At 40.3% G+C, this 12016-nt stretch overlaps 1 protein-coding gene across 7 annotated transcripts in view; it reads left to right on the plus strand.

The window, feature by feature from the left end:
- Window positions 1–12016, plus strand: part of CCDC141 (coiled-coil domain containing 141) — a 248238-nt gene that overhangs the window by 179710 nt on the left and 56512 nt on the right. For all 7 annotated transcript variants that reach the window (XM_069577068.1, XM_069577070.1, XM_069577075.1 and 4 more), the window contains 3 exons: window positions 2094–2235; window positions 4298–4417; window positions 6711–6902. In XM_069577068.1, coding sequence (XP_069433169.1) covers window positions 2094–2235; window positions 4298–4417; window positions 6711–6902 — 454 coding nt within the window. The remainder of the gene's footprint in view (window positions 1–2093; window positions 2236–4297; window positions 4418–6710; window positions 6903–12016) is intronic.

Raw genomic sequence — 12016 nt, forward strand, 5'->3', positions numbered from 1 at the left:
AGCAGTATTTTTACAGAATAAATGCTTGATTGGCTTTTGTTTCCTGTTTCCATTCTCTGTGCCAGAGGGACCGTCAAGATGTGAGTCTGAACAAGATATCAGGCCCCTCTAGTGGTCACTTTGCAAACTACCAACAGACATTGAATTATCTGGCCAAGACTGCCAATTTCAGAAGAGCATGCCTGCCAGGCTTATCCTGTTTCCATCAACAGTCAGTTCAAGGGAAAGTGAAATTTTAAAAGAATATCCCGCCCCCTTCCCGCCATCATATGTCAGCGACCCAGAAAAATTATTACCATGAGGTGGTAAAGAATGTGGACTGAGATTAGATGAATAGGTTCAAATCCCAGCCCTGCCATTTAATAAATGTGACCTGGGTAAATTGCTGAGCATTTCTCTACCTCACTTGGCTCATCTGCAAAATAGAGATAACAGTTATAGCCAGATTACAGAGTAGTTATGAGAATTAGAAGAGATTACTTAAAACATTAAAAATGGTGCCTTGTCACCATAAATGGATTATTTTTAGAAAATGCTTTCCCATTTACTTTGACAAGCTTTACCTTTTGTTTTCTCTGTACCTTCTTTCCACAGTACTTACTCACCTTTTCTATCTTTCCCATTCCAAATTTGCCTATTTTACAGAAGACTATAACATTTAGGACAACTGGGATTTTAAGGACCTGTTTAGCATACAAAGTCTAAAATATAGTCAAAATATGACTGCTATTACCAATACACTACTTTTATAGAACTCGTGGATATGAAGAATTATTTCCTAAACTCTCCTGATTTCTTGATTATACTCTTTACCATCTCTGAGTTATTAAACCGTGGAACAAGTTTTAATGTTTTGAAACACTATGTGTCAGGAATCAGATTTCTCCAAAATCAAGCTTCTCCTGGCCTCTGGTGGTCCCACAGGACACACTTGAATCCCATGTACATTCGACAAGATTCTCAAGCTACCTGATGAGCCCTCAACTCTTTGGCAGCCTCATTGTCATTCCTGTGAAGTCTCTTTCCCTCTCAGGCATTTGGGATCCTGCCCTCATTTCATTACTAATTAAATTCATTTTTACAAAGCCATAAATTAATTATTTGAGGTAAAACTACTGAATTCTGTATCTTGTTCCAAGATCTTTTTAAGCTCTGGGTAATTAAATGTAAGAGTTATCAGCTCATCTTCATGAGTACTGGAAGGAAATGACTGGTGGGAAATTAAAGACTTCAGCTTCTCACATGTTAGGAGAGGCTCTGTCTCAGCGATATGTTGGACACCGTAAAAGTGCTCATAGCATCAGCTCTGTCCTTCCACTGTCTGGCATTGCTGGTAAGCCTGTGTTGGAAATGGTTTGGAAACGTGCTAGTATGTCTTTAGACCATAGCAAAGGGGGTCCAACTCAAAGTTCATTTGCTGTTTTAAAGGCGTTTTCATTTTGTGAACTGCCATCTCACTTTGTCTCACAAGGCCAGCCCTTGTGAGAAAATTATACCTGTGTATAATTAACAGGTACAAAATTATAATATGAGGCTTGGTTTCTTTGTATGAACGTGTACATCAGATTCCTCATTATTTGTGATAGTTTGGTTTTCACCTAATGATTGCAGCCTTGAGTATTCGTAATCATTCAGAACCAAGACCTAATATCACATGAATATTTTACCCTATTGGATCAGGCAGTGTTTTGTTAATTGGCTGATATACATTTCTATTCAAAGATCATCTTTAGATAAATGAAGCTTTCACCCAGGAAAACTTTTGGCAGACATACTGTGCTTTCTGCCATAGGGCTCTCAAAACATCTTAGAGAAATATTAAAAAGTGAATCTTTAGGAAAGAAGATTAGACCTGATTGCAAAAACGTATAACTCATATTTTCCCTCAGGACGGACTTAAACAAAAGAACATCATTTGGTTTTGCTCTGTGCCGTACCAGGACTGCAGCTTCTTAACTTCTATTATCCTGAAGCCTGAAGCTTAATAGCTTTTATCAAGTCATACTTATGGAAGATTCATCTTGCAATGTTCCCTGTTCCTGGGGCTTCTCTATAAGGGTGGAGTGAACTAACAGCTGGCTTGTTCCATTCAGCTCTCGGCTGACCGGTGTCCGTGAGATTATGGGCTGCCTTGGAAGACGGGTAGAACATTTGACTGAACAGTGTTCGGCGCACAGGGAATTTGCTCTTAAGAGACACCAATTCACAGCCTCGGTGGAGGGCCACCTAAGAGAGGTAATTTCATAAAGTGTGTCCTCCTTCAGGTATAATGCTATTTAGATGCGGCCCCTTACCTGGCGGTGACATGATGGTATGGCAATGATGGCATGTGGGCCCATATGGTGGGGACAGGCGTATCTCAGGATTCCCTTCATCCCATATTAGGCTTTACATTCAAACAGAATGAAGCTGTAATTCGCTGCTACTCACCAACCATCCCTGCCCCAGGTTGCCAAAACTAGAAGCGTCATCCTTCCTGCCGCCCAGCCTCGAGAATGTTTTACACAAAGGCAGCTCTCACTGTGCACAGAACCGTGTTAACTGTGTTCACTGAACCAGGTGCACAATTGGGATTGTGTTCTGCTTGATGTACATGGTTCTGTGCACGGCTCCCATATGCATGCTTTAATTGACATGGCGCCATACGATAGAAGAATAGTGGGTAATGCTTCCCTGGTGGCTCAGTGCTAAAGAATCCACCTGCCCGCAGAGGAGACACAGGTTCAATCCCTGGTCTGGGAAGATCTTTCCTTCCGCAGAGAAACTAAGCCCCGTGCACCACAACTATTGAGCCTCTGCTCTAGAGCCCAGGAGCCACAACTGCTGAGCCCACGTGCCCTAAAGCCCCTCTCCACAGCCGGAGAAGCCACTGTAATGAGAAGCTAGCACACTGCAGCCAGAGAGTAGCCCCCTCTCACGGCAACTAGGGAAAAGCCAGCAGAGCAGTGAAGACCCAGTGCAGCCAAAAATAAATTTAAAAATTTTTAAAAAGACCAGAAGACTGATATCAAAAAACAAAAAAATCATGAGTTTTACAGGTTCCAGGAATAAATTGCCGTTATCATAATTTATTGAACTAAGACAGTGCAAAGTACCAAGGCCACTCTGAATAAAACCAGACATGTAAAATTCTTTCTCCAAAGTGAATACAATGGTTTGAAGAATTTTATTTCCTATTTTCAAAAAGGAATGAAACCAGGCAGCTACTATTTGACTAAACAAAAATTACTGGTCTATGGATGGAATTATAGCAAAACCTAGTAGTATCTCAATGACATTAATGCTAATGAACAATGTTGCAAAGGCTGAGTCTCAAATTTTCAATGATTTTTTTTTTAATTTGCCTCAATGGACTTATATGTCTGACTTACACAAGTGGAATTAATAGACTTCACAGGAGAGGTCATTAAATAATCAGGTCTCTATCTATATTGCCTCCTCGCCTGTTATTGATCCAGAGATGGGAATGTGAGCCTTGTTCTGACGCTTGGGTCCAGGGAGATTACAAATATGGTGGCAGCTGTAGTGTTGCATTCCCTGGAGCCTGAGACTCAAGCTAATGTGGTGGAGGTGGAGAAAACAGTAGAAACTCAAACAGCCATTGCTAATTGTCTTGCTACTGTGAAGTCAGAGCCAATTTGACTCTGGGAAGTATGGCCTCTAGTCAGAGCAAGGCAGTAGCTTGAATTGAATAGAACCCTTTACAGGTCACTATATTCATTTATCCTTGTATATTGAAGTCACCCACTTTCATCAATTAAGTCTCCTGAGCATGCTCCTGTGTTTTGTTATCACATATGTAGCAAGTGGTGCTGCCCTAGAGTCCCTCAGCCCTAAATAAAATAATCCATAGAGTGATCTAATACTTGTGCTGAACCTCTGTTTCAAAATGTACCTCTAAATTGGGCTCCATTCAGCATATAGTGCACGGTTGTGATTTAATGAACCAGAAAAGTTCATCTCTATTGATGTGCTGACAAGTGCATTATCCTTTCTAGGTAATATAGATAATAAATTTTTAGAGAGTGTGTATTGTTGCTGATATCTCATTGCTATTAATAAGAGAAATATTTGTAAACGTCTATCCTTTCTTGGTGGGTCAGTAATACTACCTCATATGAAGAGCAGCATTATTAAATATAAAATTCTGAAATATTTTAGACCATTTTTAGATTAAATTGATATATATTAAAGTATAATGGGAAAGTAGAGAGCAGTATCTATCTTTCCTACACATATACATGCATATATGTCAATATTTATTGCTAAGGCTGCAATATATTCTTTATTTCTGAAGGTTGAAATGTCCATTCAGAAAATCAGCACAATACTTTCCAATGCAATGGATGTTGGTTCCAGCCTTTCTGAATCAGAGAAGATTTTGAGTAAATATCTGGAACTAGATAAACAAGCTAAGGTAAACAAAATGAGTTATTATTATAGTTATGATTTTGTAAATATAATTTCTTTTCAGTAGCTATAAAATTTAATCCTAGGTCCCTTAAGGGCTGCAATTCTAAATTAGTATTATGGGAAATAATGACTTAAAAAATCCTACTAGTATATGCATCTAAATTACTTATATGTGTATTTATTATGGTGTTTGAGCTCACAGAAACTCAGCATTATAGCCTGGTATTAGACACTCATTTGGCCCTCTTTCCTTGCCTGGGAGATGTTAGCAGCTCCTTCTGGGGGTTCCAGAGGAGGCAGGGAGAGTGCTTCTCTAAGGCTATTTGTAATTTTCTGCTAGAGTAAGTTGCAAAACAAAATTACCGAAAGCAACATGCATTAATGTAGATTCCAGGAGGTTTAAAAAAAAAACAAACGTGTTTGCACACCTAGTGTTTAGAGACAAAAGATGCCCCCTCCTCTATCTGAAATTTTCTCTAGCATCCTTTCACCCCTTTCACAAGGCTCTTGGGTTCAAATATTCCTGCATAAAGTCCCCTCCTGCCCCACAAGGTGGTTAGGAAGGTGGAACAAGTACCCATGTCTGCAGGAAAACGGCCTCGCTGGTCCATCATTTCTTTTTTTTTAATTTAATGTATATTATATTATGTTGGGGTATTATTGATTTACAATTTTGTTTAGTTTTTGCTATACAGCAAAGTGCTATACGTGTGTGTGTATATATATATACACACACATTCTTTTTCAGATTCTTTTCTGATACAGATTGTTACAGAATGTTGAGTAGCATTCCCTGAGTATACAGTAGGTCCTTGTTGATTATCTATTTTATATATGGTAGTGTATATAAAAGTGTGTATGTCAATCCCAATCCCCTGATTTATCCAAGAGTCTCCTTCACAAATAGAATCCCCACCTGAAACTCACAGATGAACCAATATTTAAGGAGGTGTTTTTAATTCATTATTTAAAAAAAAAACTTTTTTAAAATTCATTATTTAAAACATCTAAAATGAAATACATGCCTGAAGTCAATTTCATTTTTTTATTTTAAAAATTTGAGAGAAAGGAGGACATTTCACGGGGAGAAACTCCTCTGTTTCCTTTTTCCCAGAGTACTCTGTGAAGCAGCGCTTGTAAATGAAAGTTACCTTTGGTTAGTGGAGCATTTGGGAAGTGTATTAAATACAAGTGCAAGAGCAGTCCCTCCTTGTTGTAGATGAGGGTGTAGCTTCTGCCTTTCATGTTTGCTTGGATCCTAGCCTGGTCTCACAATATAGCTGTCAGTGGCAATCATGTATGTAGTGCATGCCTGCCCATCCATCGACTCAGTGGTTAAATTCCATGTGCCAGAAATTACACTCAAGAGAAAACATACAAGAGCCACCCTAGGCAAGTCACATTCACTGACTCTTTGTTATTCGGACTTCATCTGCAGCGTATTCCCTACATGCATATATATGGAATTTAGAAACACGGTAACGATGACCCTGCATGTGAGACAGCAAAAGAGACACAGATGTAAAGAACAGACTCTTGGACTCTGTGGGAGAAGGCGAGGGTGGGATGATTTGGGAGAAGAGCACTGAAACATGTATATTACCATATGTGAAACAGATCGCCAGTCCAGGTTCGATGCATGAGACAGTGTGCTCAGGGCTGGTGCACTGGGATGACCCAGAGGGATGGGATGGGGAGGGAGGTGGATGGGGGGGTTCAGGATGGGGAACACATGTACACCCATGGCTGATTCATGTCAATGTATGGCAAAAACCACTACAATATTGTAAAGTAATTAGCCTCCAACTAAAACAAATAAATTAATTTAAAAAATAAGAACTTGTAAATGGAGATTTTAAGGAGACTGAATAATAAATATAGAATGTTTTTGAATTAAAAAATGAGTAAACAATTTCTATAAATTTATCATCTCTTATATAATAAAATTAAGTGCTTTCTAGAGCTATTGGTAAATTTCATAAAGCAATTATCATGTATAATTATTTTAAACATGTCTGTTTTATAACCTTTCTACTAAAACTTTCTCCTATCTCTACACACACACAAAAGAATGTTCTAAATAAGAAGTATAGCTAATAGACTGAAAGGGTAATTTGAGATGGTTTTCATTTAGTGGTGCCTTTTCTTGAAGTTTGAAATATGTGCCTTTTTATTGAGGAGAGTTTTGGTACAAGTTCAATTAATAATCGTAATAGATGGCTGAACTGAAGGTAATGGAATGTGAGTGTTCATGATGCCCCTGTCAGCTGCTGACCCCCTGTGCTTGGCTTTCGTAGGAGACATCACATGAATTAGAAGCAGCTGCAAAACTCTTGACAGAGAAACATGATTTTGAACTTGATGAACTGGCATCGCTTTCTTCTAAAGCTAAATGGCTAGAGGAAGAATTAAACATATTTGGCCAAAGCATCAACTCCAGGTCACAAGTCCTGCAAACTTATGTGGCATTTCTAAAGTCATCGGAGGAGGTACAGTACCTATGGGCTGACGTCTTTGGCAACATGACAAAGAGGCTGTGTTGAAACACTTTTTACTGTGGCCTGCCATTATTTACAATATTCTAAACATAAAATAAAATTCTTTAAAAGTCAGTCATTTTCTATTTTAAAGTAAGTCATCAGTCTCTTCAAAATACCTAAGCAATGTGTATGAATTATTTAAAATACACAGAATTAGAAATTATGGTCTGTTGAGTCTGATCTCAGATCCATCTTGTTTAATGCTTCTTAATAAGTTTCCTCTGAGAGCTTCTTAGGAAGCATTATTTTGACTGGTTGGTACTAAATAATCTGTAAAATTCCCTCTGGTGGACTAGCATTCCGTCTCTCGATGGTCCCAGCTTCTCGAAGGTGACATCAGTAATAGAAAAGTAATTAGCCTCCAATTAAAATAAATAAATTTATATTTTAAAAGTAGACAAAGAGTAAAGTGCTGGAGTCCCACCTCTTAACTCTGCCCCGGTGTACCCATGCTCTGTTGCTCAGTCGAGTCCAACTCCTTGTGGCCCCATGGACTGTAGCCTGCCAGGCTCCTCTGTCCATGGGATTTCCCAGGCAAGAATACTGGACTGGGTTTCCATTTCCTCCTCCGGGGAATCTTCCCGACCCAGGGGTCAAACTCGCGTCTTCTGGTTGGCAAGCGGATTCTTTGCCACTGAGCCACCAGGGGGGCACCTATGTGCACTCTCCTTTCAGGGAGAAGGGTGCAGCTTCAGTGGCAGGTAGAGCTCTGCAAAATCTCCTCAGGGGTGAAGTCACCGAAGGCAAGTAGCCTTCTCCTCCAGTGCCCTCACCGCACTCACCCTCACCTCGCGCCACCGTGAGCCTCTCTGCCCTCTTTGCCTCTATCTACTCTCGTTCTGCAATAGTCTGAGTTCTCACCATCTGAAGGAAGGCCGTGCCCAGGCCTTGGAAGTCTCAGGGAACCACTGTCTCCTTTTCCACATCTTTCTTTATCCTGGATTTTTCTTTTTCAATTTTTCTTAGCCTTGAACTCTCAGGGTTTGGCAGAAGTGCTGCAACTGACAGGTTGTTCTGTTGATGAACATCTTCTCCAAGCCTGAAATGGTGGAGAAGGTACAAAGAAGTGCTTGCTCTGCATCTTCATTGCAGAAAATGTACCTTCGTAGTTCCCAGCGCAGCACTTCCTTCCACTGGCCACTCTGGCCTCTGGGACCAGGGGCCTGTGATTAGGACTGAAACCTCAGCTTTACAGACAGCACTTTCACAGAAGGACTCCCTGTCCTTTCATCTGCCCAGCTTTCACTCTGTTTTCTCACCTGGCAGAGGCTCCTGTCCCCACCCTGGCAGGGCTTTCAGTCTGTCCGGCTTCCCGTGGGCTTTCCTTCTCTCCTCGCCAGCTTATTCAACTCCATTATACTCCCCATACCCTCACTTCCCTGGCTTCCACCCGAACTCTGCCAATTCCCAATTCTGGATCAATCCAACACTCTGTTTACTCTGCTTCTCTTTCCAAGCTCCCAGACACTCCTGTGGAAAATCAAACAATTGTGCTGATTGGTGCTGTTACAAATTCAAGCGTCTTTTCCTCAGCTGAGCACCCCCTCCCCCCGCTACCATGTGCCCTCTAGCTGCTGCCCGTTCAGTAGTGACTCTCAAGCTTCTTACCAGTTTCCATTCCTAAATCTGCACCCTTAGCTTGTATGTGACTGAAAAAACACATGAGTCCATTGAGCCAAATTCCCTTGTCTTCTCTCAGCTTCCAACCCCACAGACCTATTCTCCCTTCTCCACTGTCACCAATAAAGTGGGGTTTCCGCGTGTGTCCCCCCATAACCAGCCCTCAGTACCTCCCTGTCTGCTCCCGAATCCTTCAGAACGTAGCTTCAGCATCCATTCTTGAGTTTTGAACCTTTGCTTCTTCTGTTTCTTCCCTCTCTTTCGCCTGCAGTTCTCCCGAGCAGTCTTGCCCTCACTACGGCTGCCACGCTATAGGTTTCCTTCCTGTCCCGTCTGCACTCGTGGGATGGGAAGATGACGTTTCCTTCCTCTCCTCGTTGATCCTCTCCAGTCCTCACCCACTGCCACTGAGTTTATCCTTGTTTCAGTCTTGCCTTCTACCAACTCTTCACTCCATTGAAAACACTCTTTTAAGCTTATTACTTGCTAGCCGACAGATGAAATGGTGTATTTTCAGTCTTTATTCCACTTGATCCCTCTGCCATATTTGTTTAACCCAGTTACTCATACTGACCTCTTTTGACGTTATAAAGAAAAACAGATTTAATGAGGTATAATTTACATACCATAAAACTTGCCTATTGTAGGATGTAGTGATTTTTAGTATTTATTTATAAAATTGTGCAAACATCAGTGCACTCCAGCTTTGGTATGTTTCCACCACCCCAAAAAGAGCCTATGAATACTTTTTGTCAGTCCTGGTTGCCAATCCCCCAGCCTCTGGCAAGCACTAATCTGTTTTCTGTCCCTGTAGATTTGCCTTACTTGGATATTTCACGGAACTCGGGTAATCATCCTGTTTGCTTCTTTATCTGTTATTTCCTTTTCCTGATTCAATTCTCTGTTCCGGAAGTGTGGTGGGTCAAAGAGTTCTTGTCTGTGCTCTCTCTTTTGTGCTTTCTATATACTCTCCCTGTAAAAATCACCTCCAACCAACACACTTTTGGTTTTCAATGCATCAGTACCCCAAAATTAGTTCTTCAGCCCCAACTCTTTTGAGCTCCAGGCCAATATTTTCAACTTCCAATTATACTACCTACTGGTATTCTGAAGTCTCCTTAAAACTCAACAAAACACAACTGCTTATCTTTTCTTCAAATGTGTTTCCTTCTGTATTTTGGCATTGGATTAATGACCCCACCATCTTTCAGAAGTCCTGTGTAGAAGTTGAAAGTCTGTTCCAATCCCTCTGTTAATGAGCACTTATTTTGTATCAATACCTGAACTTTTAATTCCTAATTTTGTTTCATCCTTATAATATCCCTATATGTATTCACTATTATCCTCACTTTACAAATGAGAGAAACTGAAGCTCTAGGAAGTTGGACAAGACAGGTAGTAAACATCAGAGCTGAGGTTTAATCCCCAGTCTCCTCCCTTTCGTTTTTCCATATTCTGAAGGCCATGCTATCCCATATCTGTCTTTAGAGACAACCTATGAGATTTCTGAATTCCCATCTTTGTACCATCATCACCTCCTCAGTGCAGGTCCTCATCATCCTTGCCGAGGTTAAAGAAATTGTATCTGCCTGTTCTCTCTGCCTTCTGTAATTCTCTCCTTCATGCCTTTCAAAAAATGATCATTCTAAAGCACATCGGATCATGTTACCTCCTAAAATTCAGGCAATATAACAAATGTAATTTGTGATGCAAATTATAACTTTTACTCTCAAATGGATAATGTATTACAGTTGATTATTAATTCACTTAAAAAAAAAAGAGAATAGTCCATATTCAAGGGAATTCCTGTAATGACATCATGCTTACTTACATTCAAGGAGGTTTATTTTTGAGCAGTTAGGAAAGGAAGATGACTTGAAGTTTAGGTTTTGAGAATTTCACATAACTGACAGCCCATCGGATTGGCACCCCAGCCTGTAGCGCACGATGCCACTGAAGTTCTGATGGTTGTTATGCTGATTTTGAGTCACTGTGAGAGCTGTCAGTTGTTTCAAGCTAACGAGAAGGTGTCACATCATGTTGAGTAGAGTACCAAATATGCTGAAACCTGCTGGCTGGCTTTATCCCAACCCAATGATCATGCTTGCATCTTAACACTCAGCGTGTGCTATCTGGACTTCACCCACACCAGGATCGTTTATCCTGCTCTTAACCAGCCTGTGTTTCGCCCTTGTACCTTCACACTCATTATTCCTTCCATCTGGAGCCCCTTCTCCTGTTCCTTGTCACCCTGGACAATTCTGAAAGGCACAGATCAAGTGTTACTTCCGTTGTGCTTTCCAGTTTCTTTAGAGTTGGTGGTCCCACCTCAGCGTGTCCAGAACATGGTGTGCATACTTGTCTTCGTGGTATAATAATTTGCTTATGGTTCTCTTTCTCCCAGAATTGTGTTTGGAAGCCCAAGGAGATAGATGCTTAGTTCTTACTATGAAATCTTAGGCGACCCCCTGGAGGAGGTAGCATTTTAACTATCTCATGAAGGATAAGTAGGAGTTGAAAACTGAGAAAAGATCACTCTGGGCTGAGGAAATAAGCATCAGTAAAAGAGAGGCATGAAAAAATGGAATATGGGGAAAGAAGAGAGAACTTCTGTGAGTGCCCTTTGCAGCACTCATTAAATTAAGAATGATGTTAAAATCTTTAAAATATAGTGACTAACCACTGCCTGAAATTTCGTACCTTCTTTAGATGGCTTTCAGTAGTTATGAACTCTTTGAGTCTTGTCCTATTGGCTGTTATACTGAAAGAAAGTGAAAGTTGCTCAGTCATGTCAGACTCTTTGCAATCCCATTGACTGTAGCCCACCAGACTCCTCTGTCCATAGAATTCTCCAGGCCAGCATACTGGAATCAGTAGCTATTCCCTTATCCAGGAGATCTTCGCAACCCAGGGATCAAACCCAGGTCCCCTGCATTGCAGGCAGATTCTTTACCATCTGAGCCACCAGGGAAGCCCATTGGTTATTAAGTATTATTCAAAATGCTTAAAAAATTGTTTCAAAATTTTTCTACTACTTCTATAATACCCAGTTTTGTGTTAATCTATAGTTCTACAGGCACATTTGATTTTATATAAACTCTGTCCAAAGAGACTGATTTAAAATAATCTAGTACTGCTTACATTGGTTAGCCAATGAGAAAATATAATTCTAGGGAGGTGAAGTAACCTCAATAACATTTTCTCATGGAGGCAGTTTAATATTAATACATGTACAGAAAATTCATAATTATTAGTACTCTTTTGTTCTGGCTTATCACTGAGAAGCAAGTCATGATTTACTGATTATGAATAATTTTTTCACTGATTTACATTTCCTTTTGAATTGTAATCCTTGATTTTATATGTTTATCTTTCTTCTGAATTATAAAACTCAGCTCTAAAATGAAACCACATTGGTCTTTGACATAAATTGTCCCCAGTTG

Source organism: Ovis canadensis, chromosome 2 (assembly GCF_042477335.2).
Source record: "Ovis canadensis isolate MfBH-ARS-UI-01 breed Bighorn chromosome 2, ARS-UI_OviCan_v2, whole genome shotgun sequence".
Taxonomy (NCBI): domain Eukaryota; kingdom Metazoa; phylum Chordata; class Mammalia; order Artiodactyla; family Bovidae; genus Ovis; species Ovis canadensis.